The 24,570-nt window shown below is 42.9% G+C and overlaps 1 protein-coding gene across 11 annotated transcripts in view; it reads right to left on the bottom strand.

Annotated features, from left to right (window-relative positions):
* COBL (cordon-bleu WH2 repeat protein) overlaps positions 1–24,570 on the bottom strand; it is a 240,384-nt gene that overhangs the window by 122,717 nt on the left and 93,097 nt on the right. For 9 of the 11 annotated variants that reach the window (XM_075125572.1, XM_048839266.2, XM_048839267.2 and 6 more), the window contains 2 exons: positions 23,758–23,986; positions 16,479–16,573 (listed from right to left, as the gene is read on the bottom strand). In XM_075125572.1, coding sequence (XP_074981673.1) covers positions 16,479–16,573; positions 23,758–23,986 — 324 coding nt within the window. Of the gene's footprint in view, positions 1–10,468; positions 10,537–16,478; positions 16,574–23,198; positions 23,414–23,757; positions 23,987–24,570 lie in introns of those variants that run through there. The other 2 variants (XM_075125571.1, XM_075125570.1) reach the window with 2 other exon arrangements.

The following is a 24,570-nucleotide window of genomic DNA, read 5'->3' as shown; positions in this document are numbered from 1 at the left end:
TGGTGGTATTAATGGCTCCAAACAAATTTGTATAAACATGGCACTGACTACTGTTTGACTGCTAAAATGAATATACAATCTTTGCTTGAATAAATTCCCACTACCTCTCATTTTGTAGAGTTGCCTTCCATTTCTCCATATTGCCTGGCTCTCATACCCTAGAATTATCATTTATTCCACAGATCAGGATAGTAAAGAGACTGGAGACCACTGACGTGGAGAGAGGATGGATGGTCCACGACTTGTGAGAGCTGTGTTCAATTTCCTGCTCTACCTGAGACTTCCTGTTTGACCACAGCCAACTCACTCACTCTCTCGGTGCTTCAGTTCCCCTCTGTAAAATAATTACACTTCCCTACTTCACAGGAGTATTCTGAGAATCAGCACATTAAAGAGTGTGAGGTGCTCAGACACTATAGTAATGGGGACCATATGAGTGTTGCAGATAGAGTTCTGCTGTTCAAAGGGCATTGACCAGGAGCTTCCAAACCCTCTTTTCCACTCACTCACCCCTCAAAGGCATGATATTGCCATGACCTTTTCTTTGGCAGCCAATGCTGTACAAAGCTCCCTCATGGGCACACCATTGCTTTTCCTTGTGCCACCCAGAAGGAAATCTCTGAAGAGTCATGGAAGATATTCCCTCCTTGCAAATCCAGCGCATATACCAGCTTGCCTTTGCTCTGGCACCTGCTCACCCTCGTGGCTCAGCACCAAATTTGAAACCCATGCCCTGAGACAATGCAAAATGCCTCGAGGCCGACACAAAATTGCAAATAACTCTGAAGGGAGTCTTAAAGGGAATTATAGTAGAGGAAACATCTAACAGAGGACATTCTGAGAAAATTAATATCTTCCATTTATATAACACTTCTCGGCCTATAGGATCCCAAACATCTTTCTAATTTACGGCTGACTCTGATGTCCTTACTCATCTCAACTAGAGCTTTAGTTCAATGGGAGCATTCGTGTAGTAAGTTGTTATTCAATATGATAAGGGTTTCAGAGCTATAATCATTTCACAGACTACTGAAATACATCCACCTCTGTGGTGTGGAAGAGCAGCTGTTCAACAAGGCATCACTACATGATAAATTGGGACAGAAAATAAAAGAGCAATTAAAAATGCAGAAATTTAGGTAGGTAGGTAAATAGGTAGATTGTAATTGGCTGAGCTGGAATTTGACTAGGACACCAGAATTCATACTCTTATTCTTAAACAAAAAGAGCATAATGGAATCTTTAATGCAAGTGATCATGAGCTTGGTTTTATGTTACAACTGAATCATAGAATATCAGGGGTGGAAGGGACCTCAGGAGATCATCTAGTCCAACCCCCTGCTCAAAGCAGGACCAATCCCCAACTAAATCATCCCAGCCAGGGCTTTGTCTAGCCTGACCTTAAAAACCTCTAAGGAAGGAGATTCCACCACCTCCCTAGATAACCCACTCCAGTGCTTTACCACCCTCCTACTGAAAAAGTTTTTCCTAATATGCAACCTAAACCTTTCCCACTGCAACGTGAGGCCATTACTCCTTGTTCTTACCCTTGTTCTGTCATCTGGTACCACTGAGAACAGTCTAGATCCATCCTCTTTGGAACCCCCTTTCAGGTAGTTGAAAGCAACTATCAAATCCCCCCTCATTCTTCTCTTCTGCAGACTAAACAATCCCAGTTCCCTCAGCCGCTCCTCCTAAGTCATGTGATCCAGCCCCCTTATCATTTTTGTTGCCCTCCGCTGGGCTTTTTCCAGTTTTTCCACATCCTTCTTGTAGTGTGGGGCTCAAAATGGAACACAGTACTCCAGATGAGGCCTCACCAATGTCGAATAGAGGGGAATGATCACGTCCCTCGAACTGCTGGCAATGCTTCTAATTATACAGCCCAAAATGCCGTTAGCCTTCTTGGCAACAAGGGCACACTGTTGACTCATATCCAGCTTCTTATCCACTGTAACCCCTAGGTCCTTTTCTACAGAACTGCTACCTAGCCACTCAGTCCCTAGTTTGTGGCAGTGCATGGGATTCTTCCATCCTAAGTGCAGGACTCTGCACTTGTCCTTGTTGAACCTCATCAGATTTCTTTTGGCCCAATCCTCTAATTTGTCTAGGGCCCTCTGTAGCCTATCCCTATCCTCCAGCATATCTACCACTCCTCCCAGTTTAGTGTCATCTGCAAACTTGCTGAGGGTGCAATCCACACCATCCTCCAGATCATTAATGAAGGTATTGAACAAAACAGGCCCCAGGACTGACCCTTGGGGCACTCCGCTTGATACTGGCTGCCAACTAGACATGGAGCCATTGATCACTACCCATTGAGCCTGACAATCTAGCCAGCTTTCTATCCACCTTATAGTCCATTCATCCAGCTCATACATCTTTAACTTGCTGGCAAGAATACTGTGGGAGACCGTATCAAAAGCTTTGCTAAAGTCAAGGAATAACATGTCCACTGCTTTCCCCTCATCCACAGAGACAGTTATCTCATCATAGAAGGCAATTAGGTTAGTCAGGCATGACTTGCCCTTGCTGAATCCATGCTAACTGTTCCTGATCACTTTCATCTCCTCGAAGTGCTTCAAAATGGATTCCTTGAAGACCTGCTCCATGATTTTTCCAGGGACTGAAGTGAGGCTGATTGGCCTGTAGTTCCCTGGATCCTCCTCCTCCCTGTTTTTGATGATGGTTACTCAGTGCCACGGTGGGGTGGACACTGACTCACAGGGAAAAGTGTCATGTATGGAGTCATTAACTCCACTTTCTTAAGCACCTAACAGTTCCTCTGCCATGTACGGATGTGGAGTGGCCCTTCTTACATCTGCAGGTCACAAATAATACCAACTATGCTCAACTATTATTCTTTACAAATAGTAATTAAAATAATTACTATAAAATAAAAGGTAAGCTATACTTAAGAGGACTTTCGCAATGTTTAAAAACCAAATCTTACTTTTTCCTAAACGTGTGTATTATCACAGCCTTTTAATCCTGCCATCCTGTTTCCTTCATAAATCATTCATTTGAAAGGAGAGTAATTTAAAAAAAATAAAGAAACCAGAGTTTGTGGTCATATATACTTAGCAAAGCTATATATGTCTACTCTCAACTATCCCAAGACGAGATTTAGTTTTCTATCAGATGTCTGGTGTTACATTCTATGCAACGATTAAGTTAGAAATAAATGTATTATTGGAATCTAGAGTTTAAAAGCTACGATAAAACAATATTAATCATAATCAAAACTAATACATATTAATCAAGTCCCGTTCCCACCAAGTATGTATACTTGAAAAATTATGAGTGACTAACAAGAACACGTTTCAGAGTAGCAGCCGTGTTAGTCTGTATTCGCAAAAAGAAAAGGAGTACTTGTAGCACCTTAGAGACTAACCAATTTATTTGAGCATAAGCTTTTGTGAGCTACAGCTCACTTCATCAGATGCATAAAGTGGAAAATGCAGTGAGGATGTTTTATACACACAGACCATGAAAAAATGGGTGTTTATCACTTCAAAAGGTTTTCTCTTCCCCCACCGCACTCTCCTGCTGGTAATAGCTTATCTAAAGTGATCACTCTCCTTACAATGTGTATGATAATCAAGGTGGACCATTTCCAGCACAAATCCAGGGTTTAACAAGAATGTCTGAGGACTTCTACATAGAGTGCTTCCGCCGACGTGCACGGGCTGAAATTGTGGAAAAGCAGCATCACTTGCACCACAACCTCAGCCGTGCAGAACACAATGCCATCCACAGCCTCATAAACAACTCTGACATCATAATCAAAAAGGCTGACAAAGGAGGTGCTGTTGTCATCATGAATAGGTCGGAATATGAACAAGAGGCTGCTCGGCAGCTCTCCAACACCACTTTCTACAAGCCATTACTCTCTGATCCCACTGAGGGTTACCAAAAGAAACTACACCATTTGCTCAAGAAACTCCCTGAAAAAGCACAAGAACAAATCCACACAGACACACCCCTGGAACCCCGACCTGGGATATTCTATCTACTACCCAAGATCCATAAACCTGGAAATCCTGGGCACCCCATCATCTCAGGCATTGGCACCCTGACAGCAGGACTGTCTGGCTATGTAGACTCCCTCCTCAGGCCCTACGCTACCAGCACTCCCAGATATCTTCGAGACACCACTGACTTCCTAAGGAAACTACAATCCATCGGTGATCTTCCTGAAAACACCATCCTGGCCACTATGGATGTAGAAGCCCTCTACACCAACATTCCACACAAAGATGGACTACAAGCCATTAGGAACAGTATACCCGATAATGTCATGGCAAACCTGGTGGCTGAACTTTGTGACTTTGTCCTCACCCATAACTATTTCACATTTGGGGACAATGTTTACCTTCAAATCAGCAGCACTGCTATGGGTACCCGCATGGCCCCACAGTATGCCAACATTTTTATGGCCGACTTAGAACAATGCTTCCTCAGCTCTCGTCCCCTAATGCCCCTACTCTACTTGCGCTACACTGATGACATCTTCGTCATCTGGACCCATGGAAAAGAAGCCCTTGAGGAACTCCACCATGATTTCAACAATTTCCATCCCACCATCAACCTCAGCCTGGACCAGTCCACACAAGAGATCCACTTCCTGGACATTACAGTGCTAATAAGCGATGGCCACATAAACACCACCCTATCCCGGAAACCTACTGACCGCTATTCCTACCTACATGCCTCCAGCTTTCACCCAGACCACATCACACGATCCATTGTCTACAGCCAAGCTCTACGATACAACCGCATTTGCTCCAACCCCTCAGACAAACACCTACAAGATCTCTATCAAGCATTCTTACAACTACAATACCCACCTGCTGAAGTGCAGAAACAGACTGACAGATCCAGAAGAGTACCCAGAAATCACCTACTACAGGACAGACCTAACAAAGAAAATAACAGAACGCCACTAGCCGTCACCTTCAGCCCCCAACTAAAACCTCTCCAACGCATTATCAAGGATCTACAACCTATCCTGAAGCTGAAGGACGACCCAACACTCTCACAAATCTTGGGAGACAGGCCAGTCCTTGCCTACAGACAGCCCCCCAACCTGAAGCAAATACTCACCAGCAACTACATACTACACCATTAACCCAGGAACCTATCCTTGCAACAAAGCCAGTTGCCAACTGTGCCCACATGTCTATTCAGGGGACACCATCACAGGGCCTAATTACATCAGCCACACTATCGGAGGCTTGTTTACCTGCACATCTACCAATGTGATATATGCCATCATGTGCCAGCAATGCCCCTCTGCCATGTACATTGGTCAAACTGGACAGTCTCTACGTAAAAGAATAAATGGACACAAATCAGATGTCAAGAATTATAACATTCATAAACCAGTCAGAGAACATTTCAATCTCTCTGGTCACGCGATTACAGACATGAAAGTTGCGATATTACAACAGATATTACTTCAAAACCAGACTCCAGCGAGAGATTGCTGAATTGGAATTCATTTGCAAATTGGATATAATTAACTTAGGCTTGAATAGAGACTGAGTGGCTAAGTCATTATGCAAGGTAACCTATTTCCACTTGTTTTTTCCTACCCCCCCCCCTCCCCGCGCACTGTTCCTCAGACGTTCTTGTTAAACCCTGGATTTGTGCTGGAAATGGCCCACCTTGATTATCATACACATTGTAAGGAGAAAGAAAAGGAGTACTTGTGGCACCTTAGAGACTAACCAATTTATTTGAGCATGAGCTTTCGTGAGCTACAGCTCACTTCATCAGATGTTTACCGTGGAAACTGCAGCAGACTTTATATACACACAGAATATGAAACAATACCTCCTCCCACCCCACTGTCCTGCTGGTAATAGCTTATCTAAAGTGATCAACAGGTGGGCCATTTCCAGCACAAATCCAGGTTTTCTCACCCTCCACCCCCCACACAAATTCACTCTCCTGCTGGTGCTAGCCCATCCAAAGTGACAACTCTTTGCATAATCAAGTCGGGCTATTTCCTGCATAGATCAAGGTTTTCTCACATCCCCCCCACCCCCATACACACACAAACTCACTCTCCTGCTGGTAATAGCTCATCTAAACTGACCACTCTCCAAGTTTAAATCCAAGTTAAACCAGAACATCTGGGGGGGGGGGGGTAGGAAAAAACAAGAAGAAACAGGCTACCTTGCATAATGACTTAGCCACTCCCAGTCTCTATTTAAGCCTAAATTAATAGTATCCAATTTGCAAATGAATTCCAATTCAGCAGTTTCTCGCTGGAGTCTGGATTTGAAGTTTTTTTGTTTTAAGATAGCGACCTTCATGTCTGTGATTGCGTGACCAGAGAGATTGAAGTGTTCTCCGACTGGTTTATGAATGTTATAATTCTTGACATCTGATTTGTGTCCATTTATTCTTTTACGTAGAGACTGTCCAGTTTGACCAATGTACATGGCAGAGGGGCATTGCTGGCACATGATGGCATATATCACATTGGTGGATGTGCAGGTGAACGAGCCTCTGATAGTGTGGCTGATGTTATTAGGCCCTGTGATGGTGTCCCCTGAATAGATGTGTGGGCACAATTGGCAACGGGCTTTGTTGCAAGGATAAGTTCCTGGGTTAGTGGTTCTGTTGTGTGGTATGTGGTTGTTGGTGAGTATTTGCTCTCACAAGTCTTGGGAGACAGGCCAGTCCTTGCCTACAGACAGCCCCGCAACCTGAAGCGAATACTCACCAACAACCACATACCACACAACAGAACCACTAACCCAGGAACTTATCCTTGCAACAAAGCCCGTTGCCAATTGTGCCCACACATCTATTCAGGGGACACCATCACAGGGCCTAATAACATCAGCCACACTATCAGAGGCTCGTTCACCTGCACATCCACCAATGTGATATATGCCATCATGTGCCAGCAATGCCCCTCTGCCATGTACATTGGTCAAACTGGACAGTCTCTACGTAAAAGAATAAATGGACACAAATCAGATGTCAAGAATTATAACATTCATAAACCAGTCGGAGAACACTTCAATCTCTCTGGTCACGCAATCACAGACATGAAGGTCGCTATCTTAAAACAAAAAAACTTCAAATCCAGACTCCAGCGAGAAACTGCTGAATTGGAATTCATTTGCAAATTGGATACTATTAATTTAGGCTTAAATAGAGACTGGGAGTGGCTAAGTCATTATGCAAGGTAGCCTGTTTCTTCTTGTTTTTTCCTACCCCCCCCCCCCCCAGATGTTCTGGTTTAACTTGGATTTAAACTTGGAGAGTGGTCAGTTTAGATGAGCTATTACCAGCAGGAGAGTGAGTTTGTGTGTGTATGGGGGTGGGGGGGATGTGAGAAAACCTTGATCTATGCAGGAAATAGCCCGACTTGATTATGCAAAGAGTTGTCACTTTGGATGGGCTAGCACCAGCAGGAGAGTGAATTTGTGTGGGGGGTGGAGGGTGAGAAAACCTGGATTTGTGCTGGAAATGGCCCACCTGTTGATCACTTTAGATAAGCTATTACCAGCAGGACAGTGGGGTGGGAGGAGGTATTGTTTCATATTCTCTGTGTGTATATAAAGTCTGCTGCAGTTTCCACGGTAAACATCTGATGAAGTGAGCTGTAGCTCACGAAAGCTCATGCTCAAATAAATTGGTTAGTCTCTAAGGTGCCACAAGTACTCCTTTTCTTTTTGCGAATACAGACTAACACGGCTGTTCCTCTGAAACCTGTCATTGTAAGGAGAGTGATCACTTTAGATAAGCTATTACCAGCAGGAGAGTGGGATAGGGGGAGAGAAAACCTTTTGAAGTGATAAACACCCATTTTTTCCATGGTCTGTGTGTATAAAACATCCTCACTGCATTTTCCACTTTATGCATCCGATGAAGTGAGCTGTAGCTCACGAAAGCTTATGCTCAAATAAATTGGTTAGTCTCTAAGGTGCTACAAGTACTCCTTTTCTTTTAACAAGAACACAAAATAGAAAATAATATAAACAAAAATGCAATATGATCCAATACACATCAGCTCTCGGGCCTAAACATGATGATAGCTAATTCTGTCTCCTTTACATAAAAAAAAAATAAATAAATACCTGCAGTTCACTGATGTTGGATGTTCATAGATATTATTGCCAGAGGGACCATTTTGATCTCTAGTGTGACCTGCTTCATAACACAGGCTGTACAGTTTCATCAAGTAGTTCCTGTGTCAAGTCCTGGTTGAGCTACAGCATATCTTTTAGAAAAGCATCCAATCGCTATTTAAAGATATCAAATTATGGAGAATCCACCACAACCCCTAAATACCTTGTTCCAATGATTAATTATCTTTAGTATAAAACATTAGCACTCTATTTCTAGTGAAAATTTTTCTCACTTCAGCCTCCAGCAATCAGATTTTGTTATGACTTTATGCTAGATTAAAAATCCCCTTACTATTGGAAGTATTCTCTCCACGTAAGGACATGTAGATCATGGTAAAGTCATTTCATAACCTTCTCTTTGTCAAGTTAAGTAGTTTGAGTTTAGGTTATAATGCCAGGTCTTCAGCAGGTAAAAAGATGTGTTCTTTACTTGTGTTACCTTTCAAGTGGTGACACCCTAAAGAAGACAAGACAGTTTGTAGCTTTCATCTGTGAACAATTTGAGTTAAAGGGTATACCTCAATCTGCTAACTCTTGTTAAAACTACAAACTGCCTTGTCTCCACTAAGATTTTACCTTGTTTTAGTTATCACCTTTTTATCTAGCGAAGGCACACTATAAAGGACATGTTTCCAGACCACAAGTTATTGCAGCTCTTTTCTGAAGGTTTTCCAACTGGTTTCAGATTCGTACCTTAGAATAGAGATGCAATACTGCTGAGCAGACTCCTTATGCTTCTCATTACATGAACTTTCTGAGAAACAACTCTCATACTTATATTTTAAGCATGTGCATAAATTTTATCAGGATAAGAATCATAGCAAGTAACATAGAAAGCTAGCTGCAAAAGCGTGAAGCAGTGAACAATACCCACGTTGTACTTGAAGATTAATTGCTCTTTGGAGGAAAAAAAAATAAAGGATTAATCACTTGATCTAAAAACGTTCCAGTTATTGAACATTGGCACATTACCTCTGATTTTAAGATTTGTTTGTGCGTGAAGTTATATTGTTGTGATTTTAAAAGAAATAGTTAGTGGTTGGGGTAATTTTTAAAACTGTTCTTTTCTTCCAGTGTCAAACTGTGATTTGATCAGTCACATTACCTACAAAAAGAAATGTAAGGATGTAGGCCAAGGGACAGCACAAAGTGTAAATGAAGGGACTATGGCTAGGTCTTTATTGCAAAAAAGTGTGTTTTATAGTCAGATAGTGGTCTCAATGTAAAATCCTTGAGTAGACAAGACACAAATAGGTGTTGTCCAGATGTAGCTCGTTGAAGTCAAGTCTATACCCTTATCAGTGGTGTACTTTGACTAGTTACATCCATAAAACCCATCTATTCCTTGCCTCCACGAGGACTTTACATACCCTTTTTGAAGTGAAGACATGGCCTATACCCCACCTATCCTGTAGCACCATCATTACCTTTTCTGTACCTGCCCCCTGTGATCGTGAAAACTCTCTCTGGACTTACTGAACTACAGTGTTCAAACCTAACATCCATCCACTCCTGCCACACGTGCTCCATCCATTCCTCCGGTCTTGGCCTCTTTTTCACGACTGTCCCCATTTCAGAATTGCTCTATCATTTCTTCTGCCTCAATTATCTGACATTTTCTTCCCACCCCTTCCTCTTAGACACTGAGCTGCATGGTTTCAGCCTCAGCATAACCTCCCCAGACACTCCTTCCTGTCTCATTAAGGGGCTGTGCGAGCTCAGGCTCATGTTTCAGTCACCTGAGATGTCACCAATATGGTCTTCCAAAGATTTTGAAACGTGCTCCAACAAAAAGGTAATTATTGTGATTAATAATTAGTTCATAGATTATAAGGTGAAGAAAGACAGCAGGGAGCATCGTGTCTGATATCTGGTATAATCAGTTAGTGTCTAGGTTCTCCAAAAATCTTGCCACAGTCATCCATCAGAAAGAGGACCTGATATTTCTAATGTTAAAAAGAAAAGCAAAAAATCATTTATGAAAGTATTTGGAGCCACACTGATGCACCAAAAAGGAGTGCACCAGGCCACGAATGAAACTTATTATTTGTACACAGTTCAGCATTAAAGTCCTTGGGTGAAATCCTGGCTACGCTGAAGTCAGAGCGAGTTTTATTTGAAGACACCATGTTGCATTTCAGGTGGTCAGAAAAGCCTGAACTGTGTGTTAAGACATCCAAGTATTGGGGCAACCACACGATCAAGTGCACTACTGCTACTGTTTTTAGTCAAGCCGCTGGAATAGCGTCTGCTGATCCGAACAGTCTAAGGAGGCAGAAGCTATAAGAGCATCTAGAAGCCATGTTAGTACTTACATCTGAGCTCCTTTCACTAGCAGTTGCAGAACTAAAACCATCCTCATCCCCATAGTTACCGTCCATTCTCAAACGATCTTTTGTCTGCAATACAAACAAGCAGCCTACACCAACATGGGAAAACAAACAAAACAAGGCATAATTGTGCCAAATCAAAGTGCCAAATCTGGGCAAGACCAGGACATTCAATTAGTACAGCTGCACTGGACTTTTTATTTTTTTAAGAAACATTGACTAGTTTGCAAGATCTCCCTAGTATAGCCAAGGTGAGAGAAACATATGAACAGAGAGACCTAGGAACAGCAGAAAAAACAAACAAATGCAGGAATTATACAGCACAAGGAAGGAAAAGATGAGCTAGTAGAAAATGGATACTGAAGAACAAGGATCACATTGCCACTGATTCTCCTGGGCGCACAGGGGTAGGGGAGCATGCAACGGACAAGCACAACATCTGTCTCTGTGAGTAAGTACCACTCATCTTTGCTGATTCCAATGAGCAGACTGGCCAAGAGAGGGGTGGGGAGAAACTGAGCTGTGGCCCTACAACCCCTTCACAATAGCCTGCAGAGTAAAGCAATAAGCAGCCCTGTGGTCCCGGCTTCCTTGCGTAGGGCTTTGTGTAAAACATACAATCTAGCCCTAAGTGTAAAGTGTGTGCAAATCAGAATGAATCTAAGTGCATGGGAAGCAGAAAATCAAGCAGCGAATCAAGTCTTGGATTGAAACCTTGAGAATGGAAGACAAGAGAATTCTGATTTGAGAAAGAACACTGTAAAGGATAGAAATTGATTATCTTCAGTTTTCAGAGTAACTGTGTTATGTATTTGCAAAAAGAAAAGGAGTACTTGTGGCACCTTAGAGACTAACCAATTTATTTGAGCATAAGCTTTCGTGAGCTACAGCTCACTTCATCGGATGCATACTGTGGAAAATACAGAAGACATTTTTATACACACAAACCACACAAATTTTATACACACAAATCTTCAGTGTTAGCGACAGGAAAGAACTGTTAACTGCATTTTTTAAATATATTTTTCATGCTTGATTTATAAAGTGTCTGGTTTCTCAGAGACTGTAGCCAGTGACCCAGGTAATGAAGACAAGAATCAGGACCGGGATTCCTTTAAGCTCCTTTGAAAATCACAGCCAAGAATGGTGTTTTTCTTTTGTCCCTAGTTTATGAATATTAGAGAGAGAAAGGAGTTTGGAATCCTGCATAGGTCATGAGTAATCTCATCCCCATCCCCAGTGGGTGTCATAAAACCAGGATTGTAAATCACAGAAATGTTGCAAGTCAAACTTGAGGAGAACCAAGTGGAATACCAAAAGGTTTCAGCTCTCATAGTTGTAGAGAAAAGCTTAAAAATTTGACCCAAGTGCACCCTAAAGGCTCAGAAACACGGTGGCAAAGAAAATGAGCCCCCAAATTTATTATTTTTTAAATATCTCATGATTTTTAAGCCAGTCTCGTGATTTTGGAATGCTTGGGTTTGGCAATACTGCAGCTAGGCAAAAGTTAATAAAGTTAAAAAAAATTCTAAAATTGGCTGCTGTGTATGCACAGTACAAACTTTCCAGCATAAGTTTGCACTTATTAAAAATGAGCTGTATATATGCAAGTTCTTTCATAAACGCACTCTTATCAGTGTATGTTATTAATGACTTACGCTCTGATGCTGCATCACCATCCTTACCCCCATCACGATGGAATGGTCTGTTAATAAGAAGGCTACATGCTTATCTAGGGTGAGATTTTCAAAAGAGCCCATTAATATTGAATGCCTCCATTTTTGGTTGGCCAGTGTGGGACCTCTGATTCTGGTTTTTCAGAGGCTGAACAGTCACAGCTCCTATTAACGTAAGATGGAATTGTGGTAGCTGTCCACTACATGCAAGTGGATACATATAGGTGGACTGTTATGGCCAGAAGGAGTCTGCTGCACTTTTATGGGATGCTGCAGGAGCATAAGCGTTTGCCCAGGCACAAGTCAAGTCCTCTTCTAAAGCTGCTCCTAATCTATTGGTATATAGCAGGGGTGGTCAAACTTACTAGCCCCCCGAGTTGCATACAACAATCTTCAGAAGTTTAAGAGCCAGGAAACACCTGCAGAGAGCTGGGGCTCAGGGCTTCATCCCCACTCCTGTTGAAGCCCCAAGCCCCGGCAGGTGTGCCCCACAGGGCTGAAGCCCCAAGACCCTCCCTCCCCACTGAACAGAAGCCCCTACCCAACCACCCCACTGCAGGGCAGAAGAGGCCCTGAGCTCCACCCCCCCGAAGTCTAGTAGGTGGAGAAAGGAGGAGGGGGCAGGGGGCTTGGGAGCCACACTTTAATTGTAAAAGAGCCACATATGGCTCATGAGCCACAGTTTGGCCACCGCTGGTATACAGTACCCTGCATGCTACAGTGGATTAAGGCAGGATCCTGGAATCCATGCTTGCTCTGAGGGAGTCAATAAGAAAACAGGAGGCTATTGAGATGGAGGGGTCTTTCGAGAAAGAATTTATTATGTGGAAGGAAAATCAAAGAGTCCCTGAGGAGGTTGTGAGAAGACTCTCTGCTGGAGGGGATTTAACTAGACTCCAAATTCTTGGTGCATCCTTCCTCCTAAGGAACTGAAATCCCACTGACTTCAAAAGAAGCAGGACTGGGCCCTTCATTGTAAAAGGCAACTAGAAAAGAAAGCAAATAGTGGATTTGTGCCTTCCTCCCAACCCCCCCCCACCCGCTTTTTTTTTTTTTTTACTTCCTTATGTGTAAAGAAAGATTGAGGGTTTGTTGCTTTTCCTCCCTTTGTTTTTTATGTTGCACTAATAGAAATTCTGATCTTGTCCACTCTGGTTTTCCTGGAGGCATGGAGAGATGTCTGCAGAACTAGCAGGTTCATGGACATCACAGATTCAAACGAAGAAAAGTCTAAAGGCTTGTCTATACTTAAAAAGCCACAGTGCCACAGCTGAGCCGCACCACTGCAGCACTTCAGTATAGACACTTTCTACACTGACGGGAGGGGTTTTCCTTTCAGTATAGGTAATCCAACTCTCTGGGAGACAGTCTACATCTGTTTACACAAGGACTTAGGTCATTTTAACAACACCGCTCAGGAGTGTAGATTTTTCCACACCCTGACTGACATAGTTAAACCGACTTAAGGGTATGTCTACACTACGAAATAAGGTCGATTTTACAGAAGTCGATTTTTAGAAACCGATTTCATACAGTCGATTGCGTATGTCTACGCTAAGCGCATTAAGGTGGCGGAGTGCCTCCTCACTACCATGGCTAGCAGCGACTTACAGAGTGGTGCACTGTGGGTAGCTATCCCACAGTTCCCACAGTCTCCGCTGCCCATTGGAATTCTGGGTTAAGCTCCCAATGCCTGACGGGGCAAAAACATTGTCGCGGGTGGTTTGGGTACAAGTCATCAGGCCCCCCTCCCTCCTTCCATGAAAGCAACGGCAAACAATTGTTTCATGCCTTTTTTCCTGGGTTACCCATGCAGACGCCATACCACGGCAAGCATGGAGCCCACTCAGCTCACCGTCACCGTACATCTCCTGGGTGCTGCTGGCAGATGCGATACTGCATTGCTAGACAGCAGCAGCTCCTTGCCTTCGCGGCAGACCGTGCAGAAGGACTGATAGTTGTTGTACGTCTCCTGGGTGCTCCTTGCAGACCTCGGTGAGGTCGATCGGGGCGCTTGGATAGACATGGCTATTCTCCTCTTAGAGCACCGAATGGAGCCAGACACTCCAGGTCATTCTCTTCTTTAAGTTTCGTTTCATGGAGATTCAGTCCTGCCTGGAATATCATGCGAGCTGGAGGCTTCTGCCTCAGGCTGCTCTCCCAGCCAGCAGCACCACGCGGTCACACCTACCCCAGCCTACCCCTTGTTCCCATGGTTCATGAAGCCTGGACAGTAGTAAGGAGCAGTTCAACTATAGGCTGAGCAAGTGCAGAATGGTGGTAGAATGTGCCTTTGGATGTTTAAAAGCTCGCTGGCGCTGTTTGCTGACTAGGTCAGACCTCAGCGCAACCAACATTCCCATTGTTACTGCTGCTTGCTGTATGCTCCAAATCATCTGTGAGAGTAAGGGGGAGACGTTTATGGTGGGGTGGGAGGTTGACGCAAATCGCCTGGCATCCGATTTTGAGCAGCCAGATACTAGGGCGATTAGAAGAGCACAGCAAGGCGCGCTGCACATCAGAGAGGCTTTGAAAACCAGTTTCATGACTGGCCAGCCTTCAGTGTGACAGTTGTGCATGATTCTCCTTGATGCAAGCCCACCCCCTTTGTTGATTTTAATTCCCTGTAAGCCAACCACCCTCCCCCCTTTGAAATGAAGTATCTATTGTTTTGAAACCATGCATTCTTTCTTTATTAATTAAAAAAAATGAGATAATGGACAAGGTAGCCCGGGTGGGGTGGGGTGGGGGAGGAGGGAAGGATAAGGCCACATTGCTTATTGTAACCACACTAAAGATCAAACTGTTTGAATCACAACCTTCTGTTGCTTGGGCCATCCTCTGGAGTGGAGTGGCTAGGTGCCCGGAGCCTCTCCACCCCCCCTGCCCCACGTTCTTGGGCATCTGGGTGAGGAGGCTATGGATCATGGGAAGGAGGGTAGGCGATTATACAGTGGATGCAGCAGGGGTCTGTGCTCTTGTTGGTTTTCCTGCAGCTCCAAAAGACACTTCATCATGTCAGTTTGATCCCTCATTAGCCTCAGCATCGCATCCTGCCTTCGCTCTTCGCGCTCACTTAATTCTTTCCTGGCCTCTGCCCACTGAATGCCTCCATGCATTAAGCTGTGCCCCATCAGTGCGGGAGGACTGAATGAACTTGGAAAACATGTGATCATGAGTGTTTTTTCGCCTTCTAATCTGCGATAACCTCAGGGACGGAGATGATAGGGGGAGCGTAGAAACATTCTACACTGTACGATTCTGAGGGGACTGCAGTCACCTGTGCTGCTGAGTTCGCCATGCTGACCAAACAGGAAATGAAATTCAAAAGTTCCCGTGGCTTTTCCTGTGTACCTGGCTAGTGCATCAGAGTTCAAAGTACTCTCCAGAGCAGTCACAATGGAACACTCTAGGATAGCTCCTGGAGGCCAATACCATCAATTCTGCGTCCACACTACCCCAAACTCGACCAGGCAAGCTCGATTTTAGCGCTACTCCCCTCGTGGGGGAGGAGTACAGAAGTCGATTTTAAGAGCCCTTTAGGTTGATGGAACGGGGTTGGTTGTCTGGACGCAGTCATTTTTAAATCGACCTAATGGGGCTAAATTCGACCTAACCCCATAGTGCAGACCAGGCCTAAGTTTCTAGTGAAGACCAGGCTTGAGTTACTGAGAGTGGAAGTGACTTATTTGAACCTGCTTGTCATTGTTAATGCCTATTGAGCTCAAAAGCCTAACATTTAGATGAGAATGTGTTTTGTTAAAAGTTCAACACACCCAAGTACTTCAATTGAGGGCTGAAAGACCTTTACAAAACAGGATATGAGAATTCTGATTTTTCTAAAGTAAAAAAGCCTAGCAGGTAGCAAAACTGCCTTTTAAAATTGAGGAACACATCTTTCAGGCTTCAGCAAAACCAAAATAAACCCATTTTTAAATTCTTGTCCAGCTCACCTTTAATTTTATTCCCAGAAGGAAAACTTCTTCAGCCTGTCAGTGCATCAGAGTTTGATATTAATATAATTCCTGTGGGAATTACATCGGATTTTTGGATATTGAGGTTTTACACGTGAGATTATTTTTGTAATCTGAAACACGGTGTTCCACTTTTCAGACCCTCTTAGGAATGGCCATTAAATATTGCTCACTCCTGCCCATGGACATGTTGATTAAAATGATTGTACTTGAATGTAGTTTATACATTTGTGGATAAACAAATCCTTGAAAGAAGAAATATAAAAGGTACCCTAAATAAAGCTAGAAAGAACACAATTCTCTTTAGCATGATATAAAATAGGTAATGGTTTGCAGAACCCTTACCTTGCTGCTTCTTTTATTAACTTTGAAAAATCCCAGAAATCCTCTCTTTTCTTTTTCTGTTGCATCGTTGCTTATTGAAGAATTTTGACTTGTTTCTGAAACAATTATATTGGGTTATTTTTTACACTCCCAAAAGCACAGTTACAAACCCAGAAGTTTTAAAAGCAATGATCCCAAGTTAACCTTTTAGTCCCTGAAATACAAGTTGTGTGTGCATAGGGGTGATCATGAGGCAAAATAATATAACAGATTCTGGATCCTCACTTGGATCAGATCCTTTCTCATTTAGGGCCTGGTCCAAAGCTCTCTGAAGCCAATGGGAGTCTTTCCACTGATTTCAACAGGTTTTGGATGAGACCCATTGTAATCCTGAGTCTCAGGGTTACGCATTACACACAGGAGTAACGGGTTGTAAGATCAGTCCTGAAGTTGTCATTAAGACACTACCACAGTAATTTAGGGCTTGTGTTCTTGTAAAACACTACAGTGGCACAGATGTACTGTTGCAGTTGCACCACTGTAGCACTTCAGTGTAGACACTACCTACGCTGACAAGAGGGGTTTTCCTATTCATTAGGTAATCCACCTCCCTGAGAGGTAGTACCTAGGTCAACAGAAGACTTAGTTCAGCTTAAAAACACCGCTCAGGGGTGTGGATTTTTCACACCATGGACCAACATAGTTAACTCAACCTAATATTCCTAGTGTAGACCAGGCCTTAGCCTTTGAAAATGCTTTTAAAGTACATATTAGGAGTCAACCCTCCCCCCACACTCTCAACGATGCTCCTTTAAAAAAGTGATTATAGATTTTTAACAACCCATGGGCATTGTTCAAACCCATCAGAAGCCAATGGAAAGACTCCCATTGATATCAGAGGGTTATGGATCAAGTCGTATAAGAGGAAATTGAACCTTCCTGTAGAAGTGGTAGCTCTTTAGAGAATGATCTTGCAACCTTTACTCACACTAGTAGTGCCACTTAATAACCGCTTTCTTGGTATTTCTATGAATGTTTTAGGGGAAAGGTGATATAGGTGTGGTCCATGAGCCAAACACAGCCCAGACAGTCCGTATCTTCCAGACTGCTGTGTCTTAGATACAGAAATCAGCTTTGAGCTGACTCGGGAATTGCATATCCCAAAAGTCACTGCTATATACTCATCTGTCTCACTGGCAGTATAATGAACAGCATGATGCATTACATGGCCAGCAGCCAGTAGGAAAGGCCATTCTGATATCAAGAAGCTGAATTCAGTACACCAGTTGAACAACTCTGACCACCCAGCTCTCATAAATGATAGTTCCCCACCCCTCAGCCATTTGCTCTGCCACCTTAAAGGCCTGATCCAATGCTCACTGAAACCAATGCAGTCGTTCTCCCATTGACTTTAATGGGCAATTGATCAGGCCCTAAATGCCGCCCTCTATCTCTTGGCAAGTTGTAATGTTCTTGATGTCTGAGGAAGTTTTAACGAACGGAGAAAATTCACAAGTTAAAAAATATTTGCTTTGTTTTGTAACATGAAAAATAAGCAAAATGACCTTAAATTATTTTTTAACCGTGAAATGATACATTTCACAAAGGAGACTCTTGTAAAACTTTTTGCATGTCATACAAAGTATCACATTTTTGTTAGAAGGTGTTAAGTGCATACAGCAGATCAAAGCATAGTAGAAGAGTAAATATGATGAACAGATTAAAAACAGAACCACACACCATCCTTATTGAAGAAGAAAATGCCCCTCCAGCTCAACAAAAATACCATCAATAAACTAACCAATATCTTCCTGTATGACTACTAAGCATTGCCTGCACTCGTTGGTCTGAAATTGCTATCCCCATGCTTAGGGCTAGACTGTGATTCATTGTGAATAAGGGCTTCACAAGCCATCCCTTAATACTTAAAGGCTGAACGTCAAGTGGAGTCAATGGGAGCTGTAGGCAAACCCATGGGAGCTATTGGCCCCAAAAGTTGAAAGGGAAATACATGTTTATTAAGGAACACCTGCACTAAAGACACACTATAGTCCCAGTCCTGCAATCACATGTACACAGGCAGATCTCTGCATCCATGAGAAATCCTCTTGACTTCAATGGAACTCCCGTGTGGGTGTACCCAGGTGCTCCCACATGGATCAGCTTTCCAAAGTATGTAATTTCTATGGTGAATTTACAGACTGTCAACATCTTTATTATAAATCCCTTTAAAATTTTACACGGAGATGGGATTTCAGACATTGTGTATATTATTTCACATCAACAAAGAATTCAGGGCAAAATTTTCCTCTTAAGTCCATATGGCAGATCATGACTGATACTACACTCTCTGAATATGAGGACAATGCAAGTAAGGACAGAGAATGCTGAAGTCAAGGGATGAAATCATGGCCCCATTGAAGCCAACAGTTTTGCTACTAATTTCAGTGGGGCCAGGATTTCACACAAGGTCCTCAATATGAATCAGAACACGGTGCTTATAATTTTCTTCATGAAAATTGAAAATAACCCCCACTTTTTGTTTCTGAATCATGTACAGAAACACAAAAGAACACTGAGGACTATTTTTCTAAGCTGGGCAATTTTAGATGCACTTGCAAAATGAGTGCCTGCACATGTTGTGTCAACATTCACATTTGTGTAAACCAAACAGCCATATGCACATTAACTGGGTAAATGTCCAAGTATGTACATGTTTGCACACATATTTTGCAGGCACAGTTTAGGAACCAATTGCTGAAAGTGTTTTGGTTACAAATCTTTTCCCTAGGGTTGTTGTAAAAAAAAGTTGGCATTCATTTTTCAAGCAAAAACGTGTACTGGAAAAGCTCACAATCACAATGATGTCTATGGGTATGTCTACAAAAGCTTCAGTCATACCCAGTGATTGCAATATAGACATCCTGTGACACTGCACCCCATATTCTTCAGAGTGAAATTATTATGATATGATTAGGACATAATTATAATGCATTTTATGCAAGATAAATCATGTGAGATGTCACTGAAAATGTTATGATTTGCTGAATATGATTATCTTATTTGTATGCATGTATCATTTGGTTTCTGAAGTTAGGAATATTGACTCTATATCTATATTTCAAATGTAGTTGCACCTGGGTAATGCCCATTAGACAAGATGCTTGTAGTCAAGATAGATGGGTAGGGAAGGGCCTATTCAAGGCAATGGGGCATTAAGAAAGAACAATAGGCCTTAGGAGGAGCTTATTTTCCACCTGGGGAGCATTCTTGAGAACACTACAGACAGCCTCTGACTAATTGTTGCTATGACTCTACAAAGATGTGATGTGACCACATGTCTCTAGACCAGTGGTTCCCAAACTCGTTCCTCCGCTTGTGCAGGGAAAGCCCCTGGCGGGCCGGGCTGGTTTGTTTACGTGCCGCATCTGCAGGTTCGGCCGATCACCGCTCCCAGTGGCCGTGGTTCGCTGCTCCAGGCCAATGGGAGCTGCTGGAAGCAGCGGCCAGTACGTCCCTTAGCCTGCGCCACTTCCAGCAGCTCCCATTGGCCTGGAGCAGCGAACCGTGGCCACTGGGAGCCGCGATCGGCCGAACCTGTGGACCCGGCAGGTAAACAAACCAGCCCGGGCCACCAGGGGCTTTCCCTGCACAAGCAGCGGAACAAGTTGGGGAACCACTGCTCTAGACTCCATCTTGGGATGTCAGTGTTTTTCCACAGACCTGTCTGGGAGCCAAGCTTTGAAACTAAGGGTTCCTGCCATATGCAAAAGCTATATAAGGTAGGAAGTGACATCATCTGGTGTGCTTCACTCCCCACCCAAGGAGACTCCTGGAAACACCTGAGGAACAAAGACTGAACTGGGGGAAGTGCTGGACCCAGACTAAAGGGATTTTTAGCCTGTGAATGGAATACCTGGGGATTCCAAGCTGTAAGCAAGTGCAGCTTGCCCCTTAAGAATCTGCAGCCTACTTGTATAATCTCTTTGGTTATAAATAGCAGATTTTCACCCTACCTATTTAGTATATTAAGTTTAGCTTGTGTTTTTTGTTTATTTGCTAGATAATCTGCTTTGATCTGCTTTCTATCCCTTATAATCACTTAAAATCCATCTTTTGTAGTTAATACACTTGTTTTTCACTTTATCTAAACCAGTGTGTGGGAATCATAACATGGGGCAAAAGGCTGCTGCATATTCCTCTACGCATTGAGGGAAGGGGCAAATTTAATGAGCTTACGCTGAACAGTTCCCTGTGCAACGCAAGATGGAATAATTTTGGGTTTATACTCCAGAGGGGGTATGTGCCTGAGGAGCTGGGAGTAGCTTTCCCATGCAGGGGCTGGTCAGAGAGCCTGTTTCTAACTGCAGCTGGGTGTGTCCCTACCTGTATGTATGCTGGTGAAAGTGCAGGCTGGAAGACTTTGTAGCTTGTCACAGCAATATGGTGTGAGAGGGAGCCCATGCGGGACCCCTTGGTGGGTCAGGGGCCTCAGTGGTACTCCAGTTCCAAGTGGCACCCTGGGGGGAACCCGTCACACATCCCCTAATACAGTGGTCTCAATTAAAATGTCATTGTTTATCCACAATCATCACACACATGGATCTCTCAGCATCTGTTTTTTCCAGTTCAAAACTAAGGTACAGGTAAACCCCAAGTAGTTAAATGCCTCTGGGGCAATCAAAACATTCTCATTTTGCTCATGAGACAAAGCAAAATTTAAGATGATCTGAATTCAGATAATCACATTTTAGATTATAGGCATCTACCAGGATTCCATGCATCAGTATGTGATAAGGTTTTAAAATATTGACATTTTAATGGAAATGATTCCATGACCAATGTATTTTCCCTCCCGCCACTTTGGCCAGAAATGCAGGCAAGTGAAGCAGTCCATCTGCACTGAAAATAATCACTGTCTATGATATAAAACAGATAATGTAAACAACTCTGTTCCCTGTAGTATTTTATGCTATGACCTTGCAATTTTGTTATGCTACCAAAGCCATGCTAAAAAGACAACCTGAAGGGGAAACTGATTTTCCCTAAGCATTGTTGTACAGTACCTCTATAGCTCAGAGAAGGTTCAGACTGAGTTTTTGATGGAAGAACTGGAAAAAACAGGCAATGAAAGGACAAGAAAAACCACATTAACTTTCTGACACCTGACCCAGTAAACCACAGATACTATCCATTACCCTTAATATTTGGTCTTCAGAAACATCAAGAAAGGTGGGTTTTTTTCCCTGAAACTGGACATGCAAGGCTGCTGTTACAAGCAACAATGCACTTACTTGAGTAGAGAGGTTTGTTGTTCTAATTCTTAATCTTTATTGAAACTGCTTCAACTTCTAAGAGAAACTATGTAACCAGGTGAAAGCAGAGTTTCTCTTTTAACAAAAGACTTAATAGAACTTTAGAACGAAGTGTTGGTGCCTCAAGTGAGGAGTCACTCAACTAGAATTTGCTCTTACACACAGTCTGTGTTTTGAGCACATCCAATACCATATTTAGGGTTATAGGGGCACCTCTGCTAATGAGATAAGATGTTGGAACAATCCATTTTGTCCACCTGCTAATTGACATGGGGCCGTATTCTGCAGCCCAGATGAATGGGTTACTGCCACTGAATTTAATGAGAATTTTCCCTCTGTAATGACTGCAGGGTAGGGAAAATCTTGATACTAGCAAAACCTTGGGAGAAATATTGTATTTGCAGGATCACCCTGGGGAAACTCCACTAAAATTATTTCTTTTTATTACTCAGGACTGACACACAGGCAGGTAGATATGAAAAAATAACAGAAAAGAATGAATCCTGCAGAAATACATTTTTGGGATCAGATGTAATATCGTTCTAATGTAATGGTTAATTGAGAAACAGAAGTTAATTTCTTGTGTCAATCACCTATGCAATGGGTAAGATTTGTAATATTACAGTCTGCTCCTATGGTTCAAATCCTGCAATTGGGTCTGCTAACATGGAGTTCAGTAGGGCTCTGCATGGGTACCAAAATGTGAACCTGATTAGGGCCAATATTGTAGCCAATGCACTTTGCTACTTTTCTGGTCCAAATATTAAATTAAAAGAAAAATGTTTTAAGAAGGCCCAGACTCATTATTCTAGCGAGAGGTCTCTGAAATATGCCATGCTATAAGGACAAACACTGTATGCTTAACATGCTGCTCCAAAGTGTTTCACTGTAAATATGTCTAAATAGAAGAGAAGTAGCATTTGAGTTGTGGCACTTTAATTTGTGGGTGTCTTTTTTGAGCCTCTCGCCATTTCAAAGGGAAAGGAAATACTTAGTTTACTTAAAAGCCTAAACTCATTGAAATGTTGATCATTCCAGGGTAAAACTGTCATTTAACAGACAGGTTTGAAAGAAGAGACCCAACACCAACATAAATAAATGACTGTATAAATAAAAAATAAGCCTGTCTAGCACCATATGTGGTGGCAACATTTTCTAAACAATAAACAATGACATCAGCTCTTTTGGAAGAACTACTCAGTGAAAGAAAAATAAAAGATTTTTTTTTAAAATGAAGATCACTTTTTGTTAGTAAAAAAAACCAGCACTCGGCAGTGGCAGCCTAGGATGTCTAAAGCACATTTAGATATCTATGCTCTCTGGATCAAAGAGCTGTCTGACCAAACTGAAGTCCAGATAGGTGGCATTAGAATATTGTTTAGAGGAGGAGAAAAACACAAAAGAACATTATTTTAAATAAAAATACCTCATCGGTGCCTCTTCATTAACAGCACATAGCTTTGTTCATAGGAGGAATTGCTTTGGCATTTAGCAGCAATTTTTTCTCATAAGCCCTGGTCTATTTCTGTTCCTCTCATTTCTATCAGCTGCCTTGATGGTGGCACGTTAGCTCTCCCTCGTTCTCTGCGTCACAGCACAGGTGGATGAGCAGCTTTGTCTGGATACGGCACCAGTGCCCTGTGCCCCCCTTTTGGCAGCAGCCCTCGGGGCAACGAGGCTCCTCCCTGTGTGTTTAGACTGAGCCAATCATCTCTTTCACAGCTGTTAGCCTCTACTGGCATGATGCCTGGGAACAAGTCACGCTATTTACATTCTGGGGACTCCTGGATGGCAGCTGAATGCACTGTTATCCTTGCTGTTGCTACTGGCCTTGATTATAAAACATGAGTAGCTCTGTAAAGCTTACATGAATGTCACCCTTCTATTTAAGTCTGGTTTTAAAGCAACGAAGATGTAAATACAGATCATGTGTAATCGTTGGTAGATCACTAGAGCCATAGCAGATGCAATTAAACTAGACTCACCTCTTTTCCTGTCCCAAGCATACAGTTCCTTTATCCCTAACTCGTCCAAGGACTTTGTAAGTTCCAGCTCCTCCCCCGTGATATTGTCCCTCAGGAGGACGACCTGCTCTGCACTGACCTCGCATTTTTCACAAATGGCTGGGATTATGCTGTGCAGAGGCACCTCAGGACTAACTCGTACCACAGCCTTGTGTGTCTTCAGGTAATTCACTACCAACCTCATGGATTTCTGAGAAAGCAAAGGAAACAGACAGACACTGTCAGGCTTTATGTGGGTGTCTCCACACCGACTCCCTACATGCTTTCCAGTGACACAGAGCAGGTACTGAAGACTTTGTTTTGCCTTGATCCTTCCGGTGCAAACTTAGTGACCCACATGGGGAAACTTGCTATTGGACAAGATCTTAAAAAAATCTCCAAGGAGTGATTCACAAGGACTAGTGTATAAGAGCAAACTCAGAGGCAGTCATGCATTAGGAATCCTACTGTAAATAAGCACCACCACATTTGAATGACATTCAAAGCATAGACAGTAAAATACCTGGAGGAAGAGTGAAAAGCAAAGTTAATCAAATGGGAGGGGAAAAAAATCTGTTCCAAAACCAGATACTGGCAAATAAAGATTTTAATTCAAGGAGCAGAGGGGGAAGAAATTTTGGCCCATATTCTGGGTTACACTAAGGCCCCTTTGCATGATACACCTGCCCAAAGGGGTCATAAATCCAAGAGATCTTGCCAAGTAAGGATTCTCCAGTTGGAGAAAAGCAGCTTTTACACCACGCCCCTGCACATAGTGCCTATATAGGAAATGTG

This window comes from Caretta caretta, chromosome 2 (assembly GCF_965140235.1).
Source record: "Caretta caretta isolate rCarCar2 chromosome 2, rCarCar1.hap1, whole genome shotgun sequence".
NCBI classification, from domain to species: domain Eukaryota; kingdom Metazoa; phylum Chordata; order Testudines; family Cheloniidae; genus Caretta; species Caretta caretta.
This window is presented reverse-complemented; position numbering and strand designations above follow the sequence as displayed.